General features: G+C 35.8%; 2 protein-coding genes across 2 annotated transcripts; one reads left to right on the top strand and one right to left on the bottom strand.

Annotated features, from left to right (window-relative positions):
- Positions 1–11267: 11267 nt before the first annotated feature.
- LOC120628859 (protein ANTAGONIST OF LIKE HETEROCHROMATIN PROTEIN 1-like) lies at positions 11268–13403 on the top strand. Its single transcript, XM_039897507.1, has 2 exons — positions 11268–11405; positions 12467–13403. Exons 1-2 carry the CDS (start codon positions 11290–11292, stop codon positions 13368–13370), a joined length of 1020 nt encoding a protein of 339 aa, XP_039753441.1. The 5' UTR covers positions 11268–11289; the 3' UTR covers positions 13371–13403.
- LOC120628860 lies at positions 11402–13859 on the bottom strand. The gene is made up of 2 exons (XM_039897508.1): positions 13405–13859; positions 11402–12339 (listed from the first exon to the last, which is right to left on the bottom strand). The coding sequence occupies exons 1-2, from the start codon at positions 13577–13579 to the stop codon at positions 11546–11548; spliced, it is 969 nt and encodes a 322-aa protein (XP_039753442.1). The 5' UTR covers positions 13580–13859; the 3' UTR covers positions 11402–11545.
- Positions 13860–22544: the final 8685 nt, after the last annotated feature.

Here is a 22544-nt window from a genome sequence, read left to right as displayed (position 1 = left end):
AATTACTACTAAAGCCTTATTTCAAACAGTGGACATTCATCGGTTTATATGAAGCGGATGATAGAGCCTGTTTGTCAAAATTTTTACACATTTCATTTAAATGCACATTTTTCTGTCAAAATAGAGATTTTTACTGCTTAATGACAGTTAGTAAAATGACAGTTTAATGTCCGTATTAGCTTTCTTATATAATAAACCTTATGGGATAAGAGTTGTGGATGAAAGTTTGCAACAACATATGTATACATGGAAGCAATAAATAAATAAGTAATAAACATTGAATTCTAATGAATTCAGTCACACTTCAATTACAGAAAAATTCTTTTAAAGATTTAAATGGTGCACGTACGAAGTCACGGGTGACCGCTTGTTTCCAATATCTATGGTTAGATCTTGTCCAGATTTAATACATGTAATACGCTGGGGTATTAACACGAACAATGACTCCAAGATGGCGCAAATAATCGATTCCTATTGTTGTTTAATAGCTAGATTCAATGCACCTGAGGACCAGTAGGTAACTAAAGGATCTGTGCAGTGTGCATGTACAGTTGAAATCTGGAGATATGTATTTATCTATATGTAAACAGCCAAACAGAAGGAGATTATCAATTCGGCTGTTATTGTGTTTTTCCTGTGTATAACTCCGTCATTTATAAAAGAATTTCCAAACTGGTTTATTCCTATAATGGTCCCATTTAAATATCATATAGATCTTATGTAGCGTTTCTGTGACAGAAAATAGATCAAATAATGGCAGCAAGTCAACCGCGATTACAGCTATCACATAAAACAACATAACATTACACCGTTACCCTCGAAAAGGTTACGCGGATGCACTCAGTAAACCCACATTTTCTATTAAATTAGTAATAGTTGCATATTTTTTATGCGAATGGAAGTTTCATTTCAAGATTGGTTTATATAAAAATTTATGTATCTACTTTTTAATTGGTATAAAATTTTTGTTAAAATATGCATTTTAAATTTCTATATTCAAGCGGTGTCCGGGTTGTATGCAAATAAAAGCTGACTTTGTCATGGGGGCATTAAAATTTTCTTCCGCTATTTTACACAATCTACTCCAACCCACCGCGTCCTATAATCAAAAATTTTTCATCATGCTAACGAAATTTTCAAAATATTGAGGTCCTACGCGCCCTTTCCTTTCCTTATTTTTTCAAGCCCTGGGGCTCAACTCTTGGCGAGCTATACGCTCACTTACAACCCCCTGGCGACGACAAGATTAGTCATTCTTCCCTTGAACTTCATCCTTTAACATAGTTTATTTACCTAAAGAGGTCATTGACCTTTAAATAACTAAAAATACCGACTATACTTGAGAACATGAAAAGAACTAGTCGGAAATAATTTTACGTACAAGCGCCAACAAAAGCAGCCAAAATGCAAATAAAACTGTACAATACTGTGACGGCTTTAAAAGAACGCCTTATACTACTAAGAAACAAAGTAGAAACAAGAAAAGATTACGTGTCTAGATACTCCAACAAGAAAATCGTTGGTGTAAATAAAGTTTTTTTTTAAAGGCAGTGCCAAGTTTGCATTGCAAACAAAAATAACATATCCATTTACCCATTGCAATTATTTTGAGAGTGCAGATTATTTAAATGGCTATAAGGATAATCATTCTCAGCCTTTTTTACTGTCCCATTGCTGGGCGAATCCGAGTTCGAATCCCAGCTCGCTCGAGAGTTCCCCATAATGTTCTCGAAGGCTTTTGGAGTCCACCAATCCGCACTGGGCCAGCTAGGTGGACTTCAGCGTAAACCCTTTTCATTGTGGAAAAAGACCCGTGGGCCAGTAATCAGTTGATATGATGACCCGTTATTTTAGGCAAAAAACGTGAATATGGCGGATGAGTAGGTGAGCCAAAATATGCAAAGCCCTTTGCATTCGTTACAGTAATTAGACCGCCAGACCTAACTGGCCTAGTTAACCCGTTCACGTAAATCGTGCATTGTTCCTGAGGACAATCGCGAATCTATTTAGCTTGCTTGTATCAAGCTTGATTGTCGGTTGGGCCTGTAGAGCGATTGTGATTCACTCCTCACTATTATGCGGCAGGAATATACTGAAATAACTCAGACATTTTGGATATGAAATACTGCAGTAAAAGTTTATTTATTTATTTATTTATTTATTGGGTCTACCAGCGATTTTATAAAAATAAAAATAATATTCCATATTATAAATACATTACACAGAGTATGCAAAACCATTTAAAGTTAAACACTACATGCTAAAGACTATTAAATCTTTAGAAAGCATGTAGCTTTTATTTGCATTATAACAGTAAATCTCTTTTAAGCCTACGGTTAAAAAAAGATGTATGAATTTTAAAATACGAATTAAATGTTTATAGACTTGCTAAAGAGTTTTTTCTTTTTAAACTGTCTGTATGTTTATCTGTGCATCCATCTGTGGTATCGTAGCTTCCAAATGAATGAACCGATTTTAGTTATTTTTTTGAGTGTTCTTAGCCATGTTTCATGAAAATTTGTTCACCCGTTTGAAGGTCGTTAGCTCTTTAGTTTATGAGGGTCTCTTAATACCTTCCATATGTCCTATCGATTCGAAATTTTGATACCGTGCTATTTCAATGATATTGAGTATTTGTTAGGTTTTAGAGTTTATTCTTTATGTCAGGGGATTTAAAAAAATACTTTGCATTAATACTTTGCATATTTATCTCAGTTATAAAACGAACTGCGTACGTCTGTTTCAATTTAAAAGTAAGTAGTTTTCTTTTAAATTGAAACTTTTAAATATAACACTTATTAAAATTACAAATATCATGTATCTTGACTACGAATGTACTCAATATACATGATAAATATACATGATATTTGTTGTTGAGGAGGATGAATATCAAATTTACTTAATTAGGTTTTCTATGCAACTGACAAGTCAACAGCATTGAATATTCAAACCAAGTTAAAACCCCCGCTTCCCTAACAAAAATCGGAGTCAAAAGGCTCTCATAAAATGATTCTATATTACTGGTAACATCTGGAACCACGTTTTAATGAAATAGAGGGAGTAAAAATCACAGTGTCGCGCCTATCTCATATTTTCGCAACAGATGCGCGCGACAGGCTTTTTTTTAAAGATATTGTGCTATACATTGTTGGGTAAAGAGGGGAAACATATTTCAAGTAGGCCATTAGCACGTTCCTCCTCTAAGTAAAGAAATAATGGATGCGCGACTTTTGTTGAAATGGTTTTTACCCTGGGTGTAACATTGCGTAAAAGGCTGGTAAAAAGAGAAACGTGCAGTTTGAGGGTACCTACGTGTTTTAAAATTTTGTTACGGCCTATATTTTTCTGAGTATTTAACCAGGATCTGTGCACTAGGAATCAATTTACTAGGCTTACTCCTCATTTGCATTTCGTATATGCTGCCGTTTAAGTCTCTTACTACTCGACCTACATCTTTTGCGTAGATATTGCGAGGCACAATCCCGATAGAATCTTAGCACTGTCGTAGGATTTTATCTCGGGTCCTTAACCCTATGATTTGAAAAAGGAATCTTATAGAAATTAAGCGGAATTTTCTGTATCGGTACACTGCGAAAAGCAAGAGAATCTGCATTGTGTAATTTAATAATTTCTTCAATCCTTATACTCCACGCCAAATCGATCTTCGGCAAGGCACTCTCTATGCACGTTTCGCTCCGACACCGGAGCATCCTCAAGTAATGTTGACTTTGTTTCATTGCTACCTTTATTTGGCCCATCCATCTTATCGGTGAACACCGTGTGACTGGTCTCCTGAACGTTTCCTCAACCCCACCAGAAGCAATTCAATAGCGTACAAGATAGACGCTGCCTTAGGCTAAGCTCCTGAAGAATTGATTGATTTTTTCGAAACATATTCAGGGATAGCCATTTAATTCTTAACCTTAACCAAGACTACACTTATTCAAATCTAGCTTTTAATAAGGTCAACATGATTTATCCTGACAGTGGCAGCCTTTATTTAGTATACTTTTTGTGCTCTTCTCTGATAAACTACCAGTAAATAGATTGAATGGAACGCCTCACATCTAATAAAACTTTTTTCCTCCGATTTCCGCCCAAAGATTTTGTCAAAAAGGACTTTTACGGTATTTTTTTGTGTCAGTCTCTTTTATAGTTGATGACCGGTCGCATATCAAGTGTCTTGCTGGTCAGTGATTGATTATGAGCATGACAAGATATTGCGCTTTTTCTCTCATGTATTTAGATTTTCAATAGAGTCTGAGAATTTGGGACTTTTCTTATAATGCAATAAGAATGTCAGCCCTGTCGTTCCCTTTACGAAAATTTATCATTACTTCTCTTACCTAAACTTAAAAACTTAAAGCATTCTGGCTCCCTTTGAATAAGGAGCAGTCAGGATACTCTGCCAAATCCCCACATCATAAACATTATTTTTAAACTTACATTTTAATTGGTCCCTCATTGGTCTCAATTATAAGACTGATCGACAAGATTCTTATTAAAATTTTTGTTGTTTTGTTTTGAATCAATCATAAAACTTCAGTATGCTTTAAGTATTGGAATATTTCTATTTAATCAATGTAGTAAAGCATGGAACCACTCCGAAAAGTTTTTGACAATATTAATTACCATAATAACAGTTGTTTTAAAGACGAAATTATGAATAGAAAGTACGCTCGAAAGGGTAAGATTTACAAATCGGTGCCGACGTTAAATCGGTTCATCCAAGAAATTACAAAATGTAAAGGGAGTTTGATGAATTATGCTTCTTGAGCCCCTTTTAAACTTCAAAGCTGTTTTGATTTACAAGTTCCTTTGTTATATTTTGGGTGCCAATAATACCAATATTTTCCAATTGATGAGGATAGAGGTACCTTGATGCGACAGTGTACATTGAACAATTGCTTTGGTCCAATGTGGACGTCAATAAGGTGTCAAGAGCTGGATGATTGATACGGCTCTCATAATACGAAATTTGAGCTCAATTTGTAGTTAAAAGAGATTTATTTCGCTTGATTACGTTTGCAATGGGGCTTTGGAACCATTCTTCCACCTTTATAGCTTATATTATTTTTGTACTACTGGTGGGCTCCTCTCTCTTCTTCTCCATGACGGTTTGAATGGCTTTAAAGATTATTGTTACAGGTGCATGCATTACCCACTTATTGTTTAAAACTTTATTCGTATTGAAGTTGCTTAGTGCATACATTGATAGAATGCCTCTCAGGATAGTCAACAACAGGTGATAGATATTTTAATCCCTCAACCGTTTTTATCTAAAAATTTCGAATGTATTTTTATAGAGCAGTCGATTCAATTGGACTAAGCTTTATCGAGTTTGTGCGTGCTCTCACATGATGAGAAATTTAGATGCGTTTCTAAAACAAATGCCTCTCCCATATTTAGGTTTTTTAATATTATTTTAGAAAGTATCAGGGCTTGACTCAGTGTAGTAGTGCTTGTCTTGTTGTTCTTGATATAAAGAAATCCAAATTACTGTGTAATCTAGAACAACGTGGGGAACATTACCCAATTGGTGAGGGGATCCAATTGATATTAAAACCTCGAGGTACTCCAGATTTTTTCAGTACATACTAAAAAGGAGGAAGTAAATAATTTAAGCATATTTTTAAGTAATGAAATATCACTTTCTTTAACAGTGAATTAAAAGATCGTCAGGAAACCTGCATATCTGGAAGTTCTTAATAATTTTAATACTCAAGGCGTGAGAAGTCTACCAATTCGCACTTGGCCATATATATCATAAATCCGAACATGAGATTATCTATTTCTTTTTTCGTTTCACAACTTATCTATGTAATATACTTGCGAAATAACAACGCGTAGTCCGAGCAATCGTTTATTTCAAACTGGCTAATTACACACAATTCGTTTAAGATTAACATTCATAATCAATCCACCTACATATATACCTACTACAATCTACTCAACCGATCAATATCCATATTATAAGTAGAAAACTTTAAGATACGAACAACTTGCAAATCTTCATAACAAAGCCGCAGATTAAAAATAGTTTTTTTTTAAAATTTAAATATAAGTTTTGCGCAAACAAGCGCGAACTGTTCTTGGTCGCACGCAGGACGCCGAACTTGAACGATGCTTATGACACAGGTTTGACACCGTGGTTATGCTTCGCCTTTATAAATTAATATTGTTCCTACATCTGGGTCAACCCACGTTATTTATTTGTACTACAGACTGGTACAAGGTTTTCCGAAACGGGCAGCAGCACACAGTGGAATAATTCAGAAATCCTCCCAAATCAAATAGCACTCGAAAATCACGAATATAATTTTGGCCCACTATAACTTGAGCTTTTGTGTGTCGAGGATGATACTGGACTCCGTATATGACAAACATCTGACGGTGATACCGAATAGTTCTTGTTAAATTGGACCCAACGGACAGCGTGTAGTGAATAAACCATGAGTTGTTTTCAATTTGGCGTAAAAGCGTTCTGTCATAAATGCTGACCCGGTCATAATTGTTTATGTGTTTATCGCGTTCGCTGATTACGAGTTTTGATTGCAATTTTATTGTAGCTCATACATACATATGAAGAGTTTACTCACTCATTTTCGATTAATATATGTCAAACTAGTTATAATACTACCTGTAATTTAACCCATACTTCATTCTATACACATAACGAAGATGGCTGCTGTTTGTCTGTCTGTTTGTTTGTATTTTTGTTACCTATATTCGGCTCAACCGCTTTATCTATTTTGGGGAAATTTGGAACATATATACTAATATCATAAAGAGGAAAGATATTTTGTTTTTTTGTACCGAATAGACTCTGAGAGTACTGGACCGATTTTAACCATTTCTTCGCCAAAAGTGAGCTACGCTATCACGGAGTAACATAGGCTATAATTTAAAAAAAAATGGAGGTTATTAATAAAATTGCAATAATGAAACCAAAAATAGAAAAATGTTGCCCATAGTCTAGCCTTTTGTGCGCTGAGAAAACTATTCATGATACATAAAAATTATGTAAGACACGATTAAAGTACTCATTAATATCTACAAAAAAGTCCGGGAAGGAATATATCTAACTATCATAGTTAACTCGCATTAGCAGTTTTTACCACAATTTTATTAAATTGCCGGTAGAAAAAAAAGTGGATTACATTATTATCGCAATATTAATTCTTATTCAAATTAATAGTGTTATCATCAAGGTTATTTATATAGCATAAAACTTTTAGTATATTATAGTATAATGCTTTTTAATTTATCCCAATGCGAATTTTGATATAGACGCAAGTTTTAAAATTTAGGGAATACAAATAAACGAAACCGTTATTTCTAACGCTACACTTATTCAATTAGTTCTTTTTAAAATAATCTGATTTTTTCTCAAGAATACGGTAGGAAACACAACTTAAAAGCATCAGTAGGGCTACACCTAAATTGAATGCTACACATGTCCCAAAAAAACTTTTTGTACGGGAAGCTTTAAAAACGCACACGAAAAGTTTACTCACCTACAATATGAGTACCTTCAAATCAAGAGTGAATAGGCTTCTTCTAGGCAAGCGCGCTCCACCTTAGGCATCATCAGTTACCAGGTGTGATTGCAGTCAAGCATCTAATATATACATAAAAAAAAACTCACTCATCTCATTTCAAACGCGGGCGAAGTCGCGGACAACAGCTAGTACTTATATGAAGTACATTCTGGAAACAGGTAATAGAACAATTACTACTCTGACCATCATTAGAGCGGTAATAATTTATCATTATTGACGTTTTGTTTTAATAGTTATACTCAGAACAAGTTAGGGATATTCCTTTTGTTAAGTAAAAATAAAGATATTTCAAATAATTACTCATATTAATTGACAGTTAAAATTTTAACATATCCTTTGGTGAATTCAAAATATGGCTACAACAAAAAACACTAAATGCAAATACCGAACTGTACATAAAATATACACCTCACTGCCCACTCACAAAATAACATCCTGTATAATTTATACAGTTTATTTTTCTAAACTTAGTAAACATAACCTATTTCACAATGGTTTCGTTATCCTATAAACGGATGGAACTAAAACATTCGAAACGATCCGCATTGAAAATTTTGTTGACTCTATTCAACCGGGTCTCTAAGTTTTGTCAGCTGTTTCCTTGACTAAACGACAGTTGATGCAAGTTAGGTCTGAGGCTAGCAATGAAGTGTCTGAGACCAAAACCAATGGCGATAGTTTAAGTTTTAGTTTTAAAGTTTTTAAGTGTTTGGGTACCTCGAGGCGCAGGGCATACGTAGACATTTTTGTACCGACATGGAACAAAATGATAGGTAGTAAGATGAATTTAAAGTCCTAGTTAAGAGAAGATAGAACTAAAGGCCATTTTTTAATCGCCAGATAATCTTTAACAGGACTTAATATGACTAACCTTTATGTATACATTCATCTTACAAACTAAGTAGATAACTTATATAGAACGATGAACTGCGAATTTCGCTAGTCTAACTTCATAAGCGTGCGGTTTCATGTCCATTATTCTGGGACAAAGTGCCAATCCTTTGGGTCAAAGAGACCCTGATTCAATCCACCTGCTCGGCCGCTTTGACAGCCGCCGCTGTGTGGAATGGTCTATTGGATGTGACATTACTAGTGACATTACTAGTTGCGGTCCGCTTATTGGAATATGGAATAGCATAAACTGGTCGGCAAGTTCGCTCTACTTCGTATAATTATTAATTTTGGATAGAAGCAGGCGTAACTTTACGGAATTCAAAATCAAAAATGTCTTTATTCAAATAGGCATAGAAATGGCACTTTAGATGCGTACATTACACGTAAAATATGTACCTAAATAGAAATGAGTGGATGGCAATTACATTCGTAAACTGAAAACTAAAGCAACGAGGGTTCAAACCGCGCTATTCCAACCGTTCCAATTTAGTGCTAGGCCGCATTACGGCTGAACCGCCGCGGTTTTTAAACGTGTGATTTTGTGAGTTAAGCAAACGAATACAAACGGCCTCACTTGCGGTTTTTTCCCGCGACTGATTTTAAAACCGTGGAATGTTACAAAATGCTCGCGGGTAAAAACCGTGCTATAATTTGTAATCCATAGAACTTACTTAGCGCGCACGCACTATCGCGTTAACCGCGGGCGGTTTTTGCCAGTATTCGGCAGACCGCCGTGAAGAGTGGTTGTATGGTCACGCTATTGTAACTATGTCGTCGACCGAGTCAGAGTCTGTTTCACACGATCCACAATATGAAAGTTTATCCCAAAAAATCATAGTGGAAGTACAAAAAAGACCAGCTTTGTATGATACCACTTTGCGTCAGTATAGTGATAGAAATTTACGCTGACGTCTTCTTTTTCTATTTCTTAGTATTAGAGCAACAATACATACTGCTCTCTTGAAATCCATCTTCAATACTGCGAAAATTGGAAGCAATTTCGCGGTTTTTAATCGTAGTGTGTGATTCTCGGGCGGTTTTGCGGTTATAGCGGCTAACCGCTCGCTGGAAAAAACCGTACTGCGGCCTCTACCTTAAGAAGAAGCGTACAAAAACTTGCCTGTTATTGTATTGTTATCACCATCTCATATTAAATTAGATTATATTCGATTCGATAATAAGCATCCTCAGGTGATGTTCGCTTTTCCACGCATTGATGCAAAACTTGTTATTTGTCCGAGAGAGAAATGAGTACGAATAAATGCGAGTAGAGGCAAGTTGCGAAAAATGTGACAAAAAAATATTAAAATGTCACCGTGCGTAACGTAACTTCATGATTTGGCCAATGAACTTGCAAAAAAAATCGCTTTAGATATATTCTGTAGTAGATACGCCCCAAAAAAGTCACCTAAGTCTGGCGCAACTTATTCTTCAAACCTTTTCCAACTTTCACACTTTGGCTGGCTGAAATATTCTTGAGGACTGATAAAACTATTTAATAGAATGGCAAAATCTGAGGATTAGCACTTACCTAGCAGTAAAAAAACAAACTCAACAACTCAACAGGAACATGCTGCTGCCGATGAATTTAATCCCGCTTCCCCGCTTTGATGAATAAACGGAGAAACTTTCTCGAAAATATATAATACAACCTGAGAATGCTAAATTTCTTAAAGTAAAGTAATTTCGAAGCCTTTTGGTGACGGCAGATCAGAATACACCCCTTAATGGAGAGTGGACAGCATCGTCATCTGTGCTACTACTACCATCTACTGCGACCACAAACCCGCCTGCACAGTACGGTGATTATGCACAAACCCTCCAATTGGGAGAGGCCTTTAGTCCAGCAATGGACTGTAATAAGCTGTTCATGATGATTATGAAAGCAAAGGTTGCTCTTCTAATAATTTTAAATGACAATGTGATATGGTAATAACCTGCTAAGTTTATTGTGGGCTTCTTTTTAGACCAGGACACCTTTGGAACCCTCGTAGCCTTAGTTTTAAGTTTACTAATATGGCCATCATCTCACTACCGTGTAATTCTCATGTACGTATCAAAAGTGTCACCTATGGGCCTACTTAAAAAATATATTTTTGACTTTGACTTTGCAATTGCTGCTGCCTGGTGGCAACCAATAAATTGTAACCTGTTCACTAGTGAACAAATTAACCGGCAAGCAGAAGAAAGAAGAAGAAGTAGAAAGTGACTACACCATCGTCGTCTGCAGTCTAAAGCTGTATCTAGTAGTAGTAGAACTACAGCAGTAGTAGAGCTTTTGTGACAGCTCGTGCGTAGTACTATCTCGAGCTGGTATGCCATGCCCATTTCTGCCGCCAAGCAGCATTGTTGTGTTTCGATCTACGGGTTGTAGTTGCAGTTGTAATCACAGACCAATTCTTTCGTCCCCTGGGAAGCGTTGGTCTGTTCATAGTGAGATGGTTTTACTTGTTCCGTAAAAATTAAATAATCTTAGGCATCTTTTCCATTACACGGTTGTTCAAACGTACGGTGTGTAAGCCGTACGGTTGAAAAAACGTGCTAGCTTGTACATGATACGGCAAAATCACCGCGCGAGACATTGGTAAGTACTGGCTAGTAGCGCTTTTTACTCGGGCTGTGTAGGACGTGCTGCGTCATGAATTTTCTTACGAAAAAAAAGATTATAGTTGCTTATTACATATATAGGAAAAAGAAAATAGAAAAAAAAAGGGAAGTAAGGTTTTGGATACATCCGATTTTAGAAAAAAGGGAGGAATATGGCGCGTTTCATACACTTGTCAAGAATCAATAATTGAGAGAAGATGAAGACAAGTTTTACAATTATTTTAGAATGCAGAAAACTACATTCGACAACTTGCTCCAAAAATTATCCCAGGAACTAAAACATCAAGATACTTTTATGCGAGAGAGTATATCGCCCGCAGAAAGATTGGCTGTAACTCTGAGGTAAGTAGGTACAAAATTAAATGACATATTTTAGTTTAAAATTGTTTATTGCACACAAACAAAATTATTACATGTAATTGAATTTTAATAATTATTAATTTAAGAACAAGTAAATCAAAAAATACACTACGCTGAAAATGCTACTCAAGTGCGGTACTAAAATCGAATTCGTCTTCAATAGAAACTTGAGAATCTGCCGAGATACTTTCCGCATTTACACTATGTACAGATAATTGTGATTCGGGTCGGTAGTGGATTGGCTCTAAACCAGAACCGTGTCCAAAATCATGAGAAGACGTCTGTGGACGACTTATTCCATAGCTCGATCTAGCAGCTGTAGAATATCCATATGTTGACGATTGCGCATTTGAGGATGCTGTACCACTTAAATATCCTTGATGGCCTTGATCCCATTGGTTTCTTGATGTAGGTATATACTGAGTACACTGTCTTTGTTGAATATTTTTAATTATTGAAATTACTTGAAACTGAAAGTCTATCATATTTTCATCACTGAACTTGTCAACTGTATCAGCGATTCCCATAAAAAAGTTCATACTACGGCTTTTCTTTTTCTCATCTCGTTCTGCTGAATCCATAAACTTCATAAACCTAATGTCAACTTCACTTAGTTCATTTTTTCTTTTTTTTTTAGCCCTTTGCGTCTCACTCCGTTCAGTGTATCCCGAGCTTGATTGATTCGGGACTGCACTATCAAAATTTTCATTACTGAGGCTAGAATCATGAACATGTTCAGTCATGTTAGAATCGGTCTTGCGATGCTCAACATTTTTTTTTAGGAACATCATTTCATCATAGAACATATATTTTCTTATTTTTTTTGCTGAAGAACCAGACTTACATTCATTAATTTTTTTGTCATATTTTATCCAGCTATCTTTCATATTGGTCCACTTCTTCATCACCATTTGCCCTGAAAATAAATAAATAATAATTATTAAATTCAAAATTTATGAAAACCCCCGACCTAAACTGAATCGACCCCGACCTAAAATGGGGTTTTAGTATTTGAACCTGAACCGTTTTGTTTTATATTTCAGGTATCTAGCAACAGGAGATACCTTTACTGACCTATACTACAGCTATAGAATTGGAATAAAAACCATAAGTTGCATCGTACGTGAAGTATGCCACTACATTTGGTTAGAACTGTATAAAGAATATATGAAAATGCCATCTAAAGAAGACTGGCTACACATTGCAAGCAAATTTCAAGAATCTTCCAACTTCCCGCTGTGCTTAGGAGCGGTCGATGGAAAACACATCAGACTTATTAAGCCAATTGATAGTGGCTCGATGTTTTTAAATTACAAACATTTTTTTTCTATAGTTTTGATGGCAGTAGTAGATAGCGATTACAACTTTATATTTGTTGACGTTGGCGCCTACGGAAAGGAGTGTGATTCCAGTGTGTTTAAAGAGACCCCATTTTGGAAAAATTTAACAAACAACGGATTAAATCTACCCGATGCAACACGTTTGCCTGGAATTGACTACGATTTGCCATATGTGTTCGTTGCGGACGAAGCCTTTGCTTTGCATTATCACTTGCTTCGTCCATTTGGTGGTCATCAGCTTGATCAATTAAAACGTACATTTAACTACAGACTCACAAGAGCGCGAAGATTTGTTGAATGTGCGTTTGGCATTTTATCCAATAAATGGCGAATTTTTCACCGGCCAATGAATGTGTCCATCGATTTGGCAGTTGATATTGTGAAAACATGTTGTGTTTTGCAAAATTTTATACATAAGCAGGAAAACTTTCAGTTTCACAATGCGAGTGAAAATGAGTCCACCCTTGATTCAGAATCGGAACTAATCCAGTTACCTATCACGAATGCAGTTCGCGGAAGTTTGGCGGCTAATGAAGTTCGCAACAGATTTGCACAATATTTTGTATCTAACGAAGGTCGCCTCTCCTATCAAAACAACTATGCATAAGTAAAAAGTTAATAATTAAATATCTGTAACTTACCAAACTTGTTTTTCTCATCACCACTTAAATCTTCAAATGTGGGCTGGAAATGAATAAATATTTCTTTCCAGGAATCATATTTAAGCCGCTTATTTTTATAATCGTCGATGGTCTTATCCCATATTACAGGCCTTTCTTGAATCAACGTAATTAATAATTCTTGATTTATGTTCATTTTATAATAAAATCGCGAAACAGCGTATATAAGCGGTCACGAATCCGTGCGTACGTCCGGCACCGTCGACACACCCCGATAGACTGCCATACAACACTGGTGAAAATCACGCCGTGCGTAGACGCGGCGCGCCGAGGGGCAGTCACGGCGCACGCGGCCGCGGCGCCGTGCCTTGGCGCCACCGTGCATGTCGACAAGCTCATATAGTGATCCATACCACACTGACGACCGTGCCTACACGCGGCGAATTAACCGTAGATTTTCACGGCGAGAAACCGTGTAATGGAAAAGAGGCCTTATTCTGTGAAAACATTTTACTGTCTTCATATTACGGTTTTTGAGATACAACTCTCATAGACTAGGCGGACGGGCCGATATACGGACTGAGGCTTAGAAATAAGGTCCCGCTTGCATCTTTCCGGTACGGAACTTTAAAAATCATTACCTTTATCGAGCACAGGGCGTGCTCCTATTAATATTTTCTCTCAACTGCGTCATGCATCAGCCTCCAGACAGCCACTTCGGTTAATGGAAACCACTATTATAAATTTCTGTCCATAAAAGGTTGTCAGTGGAGACACGGGGGCATTGATATTTTTCCTCCGAGAAAACCCATGTTACTTATTTATTGAATTTTCTCGAACCCTATTTGTGTGTTTAGAAAATATACTTACTTTTTCAAAGGCTTGAATCTTTCAATTTATTAACGCACGAAAAATACAATATTCACATAAGTAAATTCAAAAGGCTTACGAAATTCTTCAAGTATTTTTTTTTTTATTTTGATGCCCAACAGCTATAAAATAAGAAGATATACTTATTTTTAAATGCATGACAAGGATGACGGGTGTGGGTAACTAGCTAGTAACAATATTGTAAAAATTTACAAATTCCTTTTTTTAAGTGTTTTTGTTTATAATTTCATTCTGTTAGGTGTACAATAAAGTGTACTTTCATTTCATTTCATATTCATTTCATTTATCTCTCTCCTATGGGAGGAGGATTTTAAGAAGAGATCTGTGAACTTCAATAGTGCAAAGTTTTGAAGCTGATGATGATGTCTCAAGTTTTATAGTTCATTTGCATGTAACTCAGAACTTGTAAAGTAACGTTACTTATTCAGTTGCAAAGAAATGCTCGTTTTTATTAAGTAGTAGATCATTTCAAAAATATAACTCTCACCTATCACTATTTTTATGTTCACCTAGTACCTACTTTTTGCTGACGCAATTAATCACATTCGGGTACTTAAATAATGTTCAAAATACAGCCCCTGTAATTTCATTGGAAAACCTTGAGACATTCTAACAAGGTATCAAATATAAGGGAGATAATATTACAAAGCTGAACATATTATATTAATAAAGACATAACATAAAGTGATATTAGTATGAAACATCCAGCAAATTAATTAATATTTGTATATAACTTGAATCGTTTAAGCAGGAAGTTATGTGCAGTGATGAAATGGACTGTTACTTCTGATAAGTTTTGTTTAATTGAATCACATGCTGTAACGGTGAAGGAAAACATCGTTAAGCAACCTGGCATGCCTGAGAGTTCTCCATAATGTTCTCATGGGTGTGCGAAGTTCATAAATCCCCACTGGGCCAGCGCGGTGGAGTACTGCCTAAATTCTTCTCATTGTGGAGGAGACCTGTGTTCTGTAGTGGGCCGGTAATGGGTTGGTATAATATTTTCTTTATAGGTAAAACTAAATGTGAGTGGTGATAGTTTAGTGGGTTAAGAACTCAGCCGCCCATTCGGATGGCTTCTTCTTCCAAACCAAATTTGTCATTCTGAGAGAAGACGAACGAATTTTGCACAGTTCTGGGGTTCGATAATCTCTAGCTTTCTCCATTATACTAAACGAGTTTAACTAATATTTATTTATTAATTAAAAAATAAGTTACGCGTGGACAAAGCTGGTAACTAATTAATTCTAGCTGACAACAGTCCAAAGACAATTAAAAAGTAAAGGACTCTTTAAATAATATTAAAACCTAAAAGCTATTTGAAATAATTGACTCTGAATGCCAATTTTATTCCCTACCGTATAAAAGCCGAAGTAGTCGAATGTAAGTCGAATTTAGTCGAATGTTCTCTGCGAGGCTAAAAGAGGGTTAAGCGAGCAATTTATTAAAATCTTGATTACGCCTATCTTCATTATGCTTTTCGCTTGCTCCGCCGAATACCATAGCGAGGTGAAAATACTCTTTTTTACGTAAGTGCTGTTTCACATAAGCCTAAAATAATTCAATTATAAAACTTTTTTTAATACATTTGCTTGGAGAATGTGCCTTCTTACTTGATGTTTAAGATATTATTTCATCATTATTATCAACCTATTACCAGCCCGCTTCGGGACAGGTCTCTTTCAAGGATGAGAATGGGCAGTTCACCACGCTGCAGACCTGTGGAATTCACACAATTTTGGGAGCATTATAGAGAACTCTCTAGCATTCAGGATTCCTAACGATGTTTTTTTTTTCACCTTTAGGCCAGTGATATGTAATTGCTTAAACACACTTGCTTTGAAAAGTAAAAGATGCGTGCCGAAGATCGGACTCGGTCATCCCGAAAGTGAGGCCGAACTCCTAACCACTAGGTTTATATCACTCCTTAACTATTTCATACTTTTTATCAATTTTAAGATAAATGTCTGCTTATGGCTTGGATTACTATTATAAACTCGATTGGAATTACGAGAGCAAATAAAAATTGATGTTTTATCACGCTCTAACTTTTTATTTTGACAGGTGCTCTTGCTTGAAGTGTTCCTTGAAGTGTGTTGTTGTCCATAACTATTTCGAAAATAAATCACTTTTATTTGTAAGCCCCTTGGACAAGACCCTGCACGCTGCCCAAACGCAGCTTAGCCAATTTTTTTTTTTTTTTCTATAACTGGCACTTAGGTAGGCCCTGCCTCGTTATCCGATGAGTCAAAATCTACGAGTCAACGCGGTTTCGAAATCGACACACCATACCATAGAAAATAAAGACAGTCATAAATAATAATAACACGAGTACGCACGCTCCACCATAGACACATCAACAACAAGCCTATATTATAAACACCCCTAATTAATTTCCCCGACATGACGTCATAAACATAAACGTACTTCACTAATTTACTGCTTCAAGGGCGTCATCGGCATAGCTCATTGGTTTAATATGAAGACGGCTTTAACTTAGGAAATGTTTGGGAATCGCAAACCAAGACTTGCCTCGAATTATAATGGCCTGATTAAGAAAGGTCACGTTTTATATTATGGGCTGCTGTATACATTTATGAGGAAAATTGTGGAAGCCTTTTTTTCTAGGTTTTTTTTATTTTCGCCGAAATGGTAAATATTGTGGAATTTCATTCGTTAGGTTTCTTGGAGTTTGTTTAACAATTCATGACGTGATTCGATTCTGAAATTCTTTTCAAGCAAATGAAAACTTTTTTATTTAAATAAGCTAATGAACGTATTCTTTTGCATTAAGTTAATCGTACAAATGTTATATATATGAAGTCTTATTTTTTTCGCGCCTATCTTATGTCCAAGTTTATGTTTTCATGCAAACTAGCGTAATATCCACGTTATCGTAAATCTGTAATAGCCAGTATGTTACCATTGTCGTATTGCATATGTAGTAGCTTTTGCCCCCGACTTTGTCTGCGTGTAATTCGGTTATCACGCTCTTAACATGTTTTCCCGTAGGCAAAGAGGTTTTCTAACAAAAAAAAACAAGAGTGATAGAGTAACAAACATGCATCCATCTATCGATACAAACTTTCGCATACTCGCTACTTCAGAAATAGGTCTAATCCCATTTTCCCTTACTTGATTCTTCCATAAATGGCAGTTTGGAGGTGATCTTAAACCGATAATGCTTAACGCATTTTATTATTATTATTACTCATTATTCGTACACCACATTTGGAATTATACAAGAAAAAAAGAAACAAAAATAGAAATAGAATACAAAAGGCGGCTTTATCGCTTAGTATTGATCTCTGCAAGGCAACCTTAGAATTAGGAAAAAAAGAGGAGAACTAACTGCAGGTGGTACAAAATATAAAATGAATACATACGAATAACTAAATACTAATACATAAACTAATATACACAAATACATCTAGCATATAATAAATATCAAAAAAAAAACTAATAATAAACTATATACCATATAATAAATACACAGATAAAAGTAAATAAATACTATTAAACATCGCCTTCAGTTGGACAAATAATATCACTTAACGGCATTTTTAAATATCTCCAGTGACTTTGACTGCCGTATGTTCATAGGAAGAGCATTCCACAATTCGATGGCTTGTACGGTAAATTAATGTTTATAAATTTTTTGACGTGACAACGTCTTATAAATTGGTTTGCCGGGTGACACTTCAAGAAACTGCGTTACGCTCCGCTCACGTTATGCGCTCACAATGAGAGCGAGTGAGAGGCACGCGTCCCTTCCACTCGGGCATGGTTAGCCCGCCTAAGAGCGAGAGAGACAGACATAAAAAGTGAAAGGCACGCGTCCCTTTGTAGTAAACGCTGTTTCATTGTACGCAAATGTATTGCAAGTTATTGTATGTATATTTGTATATAAATACGTATGTATGTGTAAAGGTAAAAATAAAATTTTGTTAATATGAAATTCAGTGCGAGATTCTTTGTATAAATTAATGTTTTAAATATAATTCTTTGTATAAATAAATGTTTTAAATTGTTACTATTATTTCATCCTTCTTCCTACTATACGAATGAATATTCACATTAAAATTATTTTACCACTCAAAGTCGTTGTCATGTAAAACTTTCGCCCGTATACCGACTTTACAGGCAACCAATTTTTTTTTTTGTGGAAAGGCATACTTACGAAGTTTAGACCGGATTGCCCTTCAACAAAAGTAAACTTCATATATATATTATATATTTTTTGTTTTTGTTACTTCTTTAAATTTGTGCAATAAAGTCTTTATGTATCCGTCTAACTGTTTAGGAGTAAAAAATTACATACATACCTCATGCAATTTGGTTTTACTACACTATCTAGTTATCTACGCACTGAAAACTTTCCGCTGCCATTAAATTTTATGTTTGTTAGTTCTATTTTACTTGTTTATTACCAAAGTTGGACATAATTTTAAGTTTTATAGTGATAGCAATTGTTATTATATGTCATAAAAGTGGGACTGTGAAACCAAACGACGATTCGCAAAACAGTTTTCAAGTTGACATGAACCAAAATTTTCTTTGAAGGACGCAGTATTTATGTCTACCGTGTGAATTGAGATCAGGATACATACAGCTGTCACCACCCCTGTTCTTCCCGCGGGTGTCGTAAAAAGCGAATTAGGGAGTACTTCTAACGGAAAACGGGCCGCAGCGTCCCCTGTCCTACTATCTACCGCGAACACCAACCCGTCTGACCAGCGTGGTGATTTTGGGCAAACCCTGTCGTTGGGAGAGGCCTTTAGCCCAGTAGGGCTCAAAGGCTATTGACGATGACGATTTATTTTCAGGAATAGCCTAGTAATTACTACTTCGGCCTCTCTTTCGTGGGGGACCGAGTTCTATCCCCGGCACCTCTAACTTTTCGGAGTTATATGCATTAAAAGTAATAAGATATCACTTGCTGTAACTGTGAAACTTAACGTGTAACGGTGAACTTGCCGGAGTGTTTCTATTATTAATAGTATGCAAAGTATGTCCACTAATCCGCACTGAGCCAGCGTGGTGGACTACGGCCTTAACCCCCTTCTCATTGTGGGAGGAGACCCGTGCCCTGTAGTGGGTTGATATGATGATGATGATGATGATGATGAATGGTATGCAATTATTGCAATGAGGTTGTGATATTTAAATCAATAGTTATGCACACAATGTAAAAGTAATGTGGAGTTTTTTTATTACTCAAACAAACGCAAACGAACTCACGGTCAATAAATAATTGTTAAATATAATAACTCCTATTTACTCCTAGAAAAAGCGGTGATAGCCCAATAGTAAGGACTTCGGTTTCACCTTCGGGGGCCGAGTTCGAATACCAGAATGCAACTTTTTTTGTTCATATTAATAATTGACGGGCTAACCAGAAGGCCCAACTGATCGTAAGCGGCAAACTTAGCATAGAGAGCGCAAGACTTCTCAGGGCATGCAAGGAATACGTCATACAAAGTGCCGCCCTGTCTATTATCCTAAGGTTTAGATGTTAGGGCTCATATCAGACCGGAACACAGCTATGCTGCTTGGCGGCAAGCAAAAAGTGCTACTACTACTAAGTGTGCTCTGTTAACAACATAGCTCGACCAAATGTTTTTTTTACTAATTTTATTTTAACCACACCAAAATAAAAGCCGCTCCTTATGGCTCGACGGCAATCCCGTTGCGTTACATGATTCGAGACGGATACGACAGGACTTTTAAGTAATAAGAAAATGTACCTTTAATTACGATATACTTTGTGACTTAGGTAACCATCTTACTTCAAGAATCTCTAAAAGTAGGTCAATGTAAACAATCAATTTGATTATCCACAGCAGTTTTGATGTCGGGTCCTACTGCTACAAATTAGTTGATTTTTTTTTTATTTCTGTTCTTGCATCGAAATTATCTTCTTAACAAAATGAAATAATCAAATGATTATTATTTAAGCTATGCCTAAAGACTATGAAAATAAAAAAATAATAAATAAATAATGGAGAACATTATCGAGAACTCTGAGGCATGCAAGTTTCCTCACGATGCTTTCCCACACCGTTAAAGTGCATCAATTTAATTGCATCAAACGCACATAATTTAGAACATTTTAATTGCATACCTCTAACTTAAAAAAGTTAGAGGTGCTTTCTCCCCCCCCCCCCCCCCCCCGAATAAGTGAACCCCGAATTAACACTAGGCGTCATCGCTTTAATGGGTGATGAGTGTTACTCTTACTCTGGCATAAAAGGTCAACATAAGGTTAAAACATTACAATAACCCTCTGCTTTAGGAATTTTGCTTGAAATCGTTCTCGTTACGTGACGATGTAACGGAGTCTGTTTAATTACACGCCGCAATGTTGTGTATTGTCACGTCATGGTGTTTTCATTAGTAGTGTAAACAATTTTAATCGCCGCCCGAAAATAGTCACACCCTAACATGAAAACTCGTCAATTACATTGTTTTCATTACATAATTTAAAAATTATTGTAAATATTAGTGTATATTAGTATAGTTATTGTCTGGTGGGTGGCTTCTGCCCATGGCTAGTTAGACCCTACCGACGCGACGCGAGTTAGCGTTTCGGTGCGATGTCGCGTAGTTATCGATTTACTGTATGGGTTTAATGTAACTGCCATACTCCTAACACGTTAGCCCGTTACCAACTTAGACAGTTAAGGGTTAACTTGTAGTGAAATAAAAAAAAGGCAATTTAAAAATAACATACACAATAATTAGTGTCCACAGATTATATGCAGTGGCGTACATAGTGGGTATGCACAGGGTATGTGACTTAAAATGAAGGAAATCTCCAGTACGAGTTATAAATACTTAAGGGTACGCTTTATAACTCTTACAATGTCTATGCTTAGGTTTTTATAATATGTACTGGAGATTTTCTTCATTTTATATCATCTGCATACCCTGTGCATACCCTATATGCACGCCACTGATTATATGCATATAATAAAACTATTTGGATAGGCTAAGACAGATATCCAGTGAATCAAGAGTAAACTCAAATCATGTTTCCATTCTTGCCTTAATAAAAGTAGACAGTTCGAGCCTTCCGATTAAACCAGAGTGGTTTTTGTGGTGCTGAAAATAAGTATATTTTATTACTAAAAATGTAACTTTTCAAGTCAAAAGTTTAATAATAAAAAATATATTATAGACCTATTATATGTTGTATTACATTCCAAAATTTCAATACGTTTTTTCGTTACAGGTAACTTTGACATTTTTTTTTTTCTAGAATAATTTTATTGAATCGTATAAAGCGGATAACAATTTAGTCAGAAATATGGCTACGAATAAATTATCTTTTTTTCGCTGTGAAGAGCTGATTGATTAAAATTGTTTAATAGTAGAAGCTTTATGTGACAGAGCTCGTCCGAGGAAGCACTACCATCGTGCTTATTACTGCAGCTAAGCAGTATTGACGCAATGCTGTGTTCCGGTCTGAAGGGCGTGGTTGCTGGTGTAATTACAGGCACATGAGGCTTAACACCTACGCCTCATGTTGATGGACACAAGGCAACACTTTGCAGGATGTATTCCTTGTATAACCTAGGAAGTGCTACTCTGTTCATATGCGGTGATTTTCCATAACAATATTTTTTTTATTTTTAATAAATAAATAAATAAATAAATAAATAAATATACTACGACAATACACACATCGCCACCTAGCCCCAAAGTAAGCGTAGCTTGTGTTATGGGTACTAAGATGACTGATGAATATTTTTATGAATTATATATACATAAATACTTAGAAAATACATATAAACACCAAGACACTGAAAAACACTTAAATGCTGATCACACAAACATTTTCCAGTTGTGGGAATCGAACCCACGGCCTTGGACTCAGAAAGCAGGGTCGCTGCCTACTGCGCCAGTCGGCCGTCAAATTGACAATCGATTGACATCGTACGTCAATAAGCCTGCCTAAATTCAAGAATGAAATTATTGAATGGCTCATGCTTCATCAATTTTATTCAGTAGACGAATATCTAAAATCAAAGGCTTAAATTATTGTATTTCTAGGTTTGTATTTTGGTTTACTTTACATTATTTAATTTTAAGTTGACATTGTTATTTAATTTCACAATTTTTGATACCTTAATTTTCTGACATTTTGTATAAAATGGAAAAATATTTTTATGATTGAGATGTTATTATAATTTGCATGCCATAGAATGGCAGATTGTAGCACGTAACTTGTTAACCTGCAATCACGAAAATAAAGATTTAAATTAGAA

This window comes from Pararge aegeria, chromosome 13 (assembly GCF_905163445.1).
Source record: "Pararge aegeria chromosome 13, ilParAegt1.1, whole genome shotgun sequence".
Classification (NCBI taxonomy): Eukaryota; Metazoa; Arthropoda; class Insecta; order Lepidoptera; family Nymphalidae; genus Pararge; species Pararge aegeria.
The sequence above is the reverse complement of the archived record's forward strand: the minus strand, read 5'-3'. Positions and strand labels throughout refer to the sequence as shown.

Excerpts from the sequence above, each read along its gene's own strand:
- LOC120628859 (XM_039897507.1), top strand. The coding sequence starts at position 11,290 with ATGCAGAAAACTACATTCGACAACTTGCTCCAAAAATTATCCCAGGAA. Across the intron at positions 11,406-12,466 it reads AGATTGGCTGTAACTCTGAG|GTATCTAGCAACAGGAGATA; the intron begins GTAAGTAGGTAC and ends TTTATATTTCAG.
- LOC120628860 (XM_039897508.1), bottom strand. The coding sequence starts at position 13,579 with ATGAACATAAATCAAGAATTATTAATTACGTTGATTCAAGAAAGGCCT. Across the intron at positions 12,340-13,404 it reads TGATGAGAAAAACAAGTTTG|GGCAAATGGTGATGAAGAAG; the intron begins GTAAGTTACAGA and ends ATTTATTTTCAG.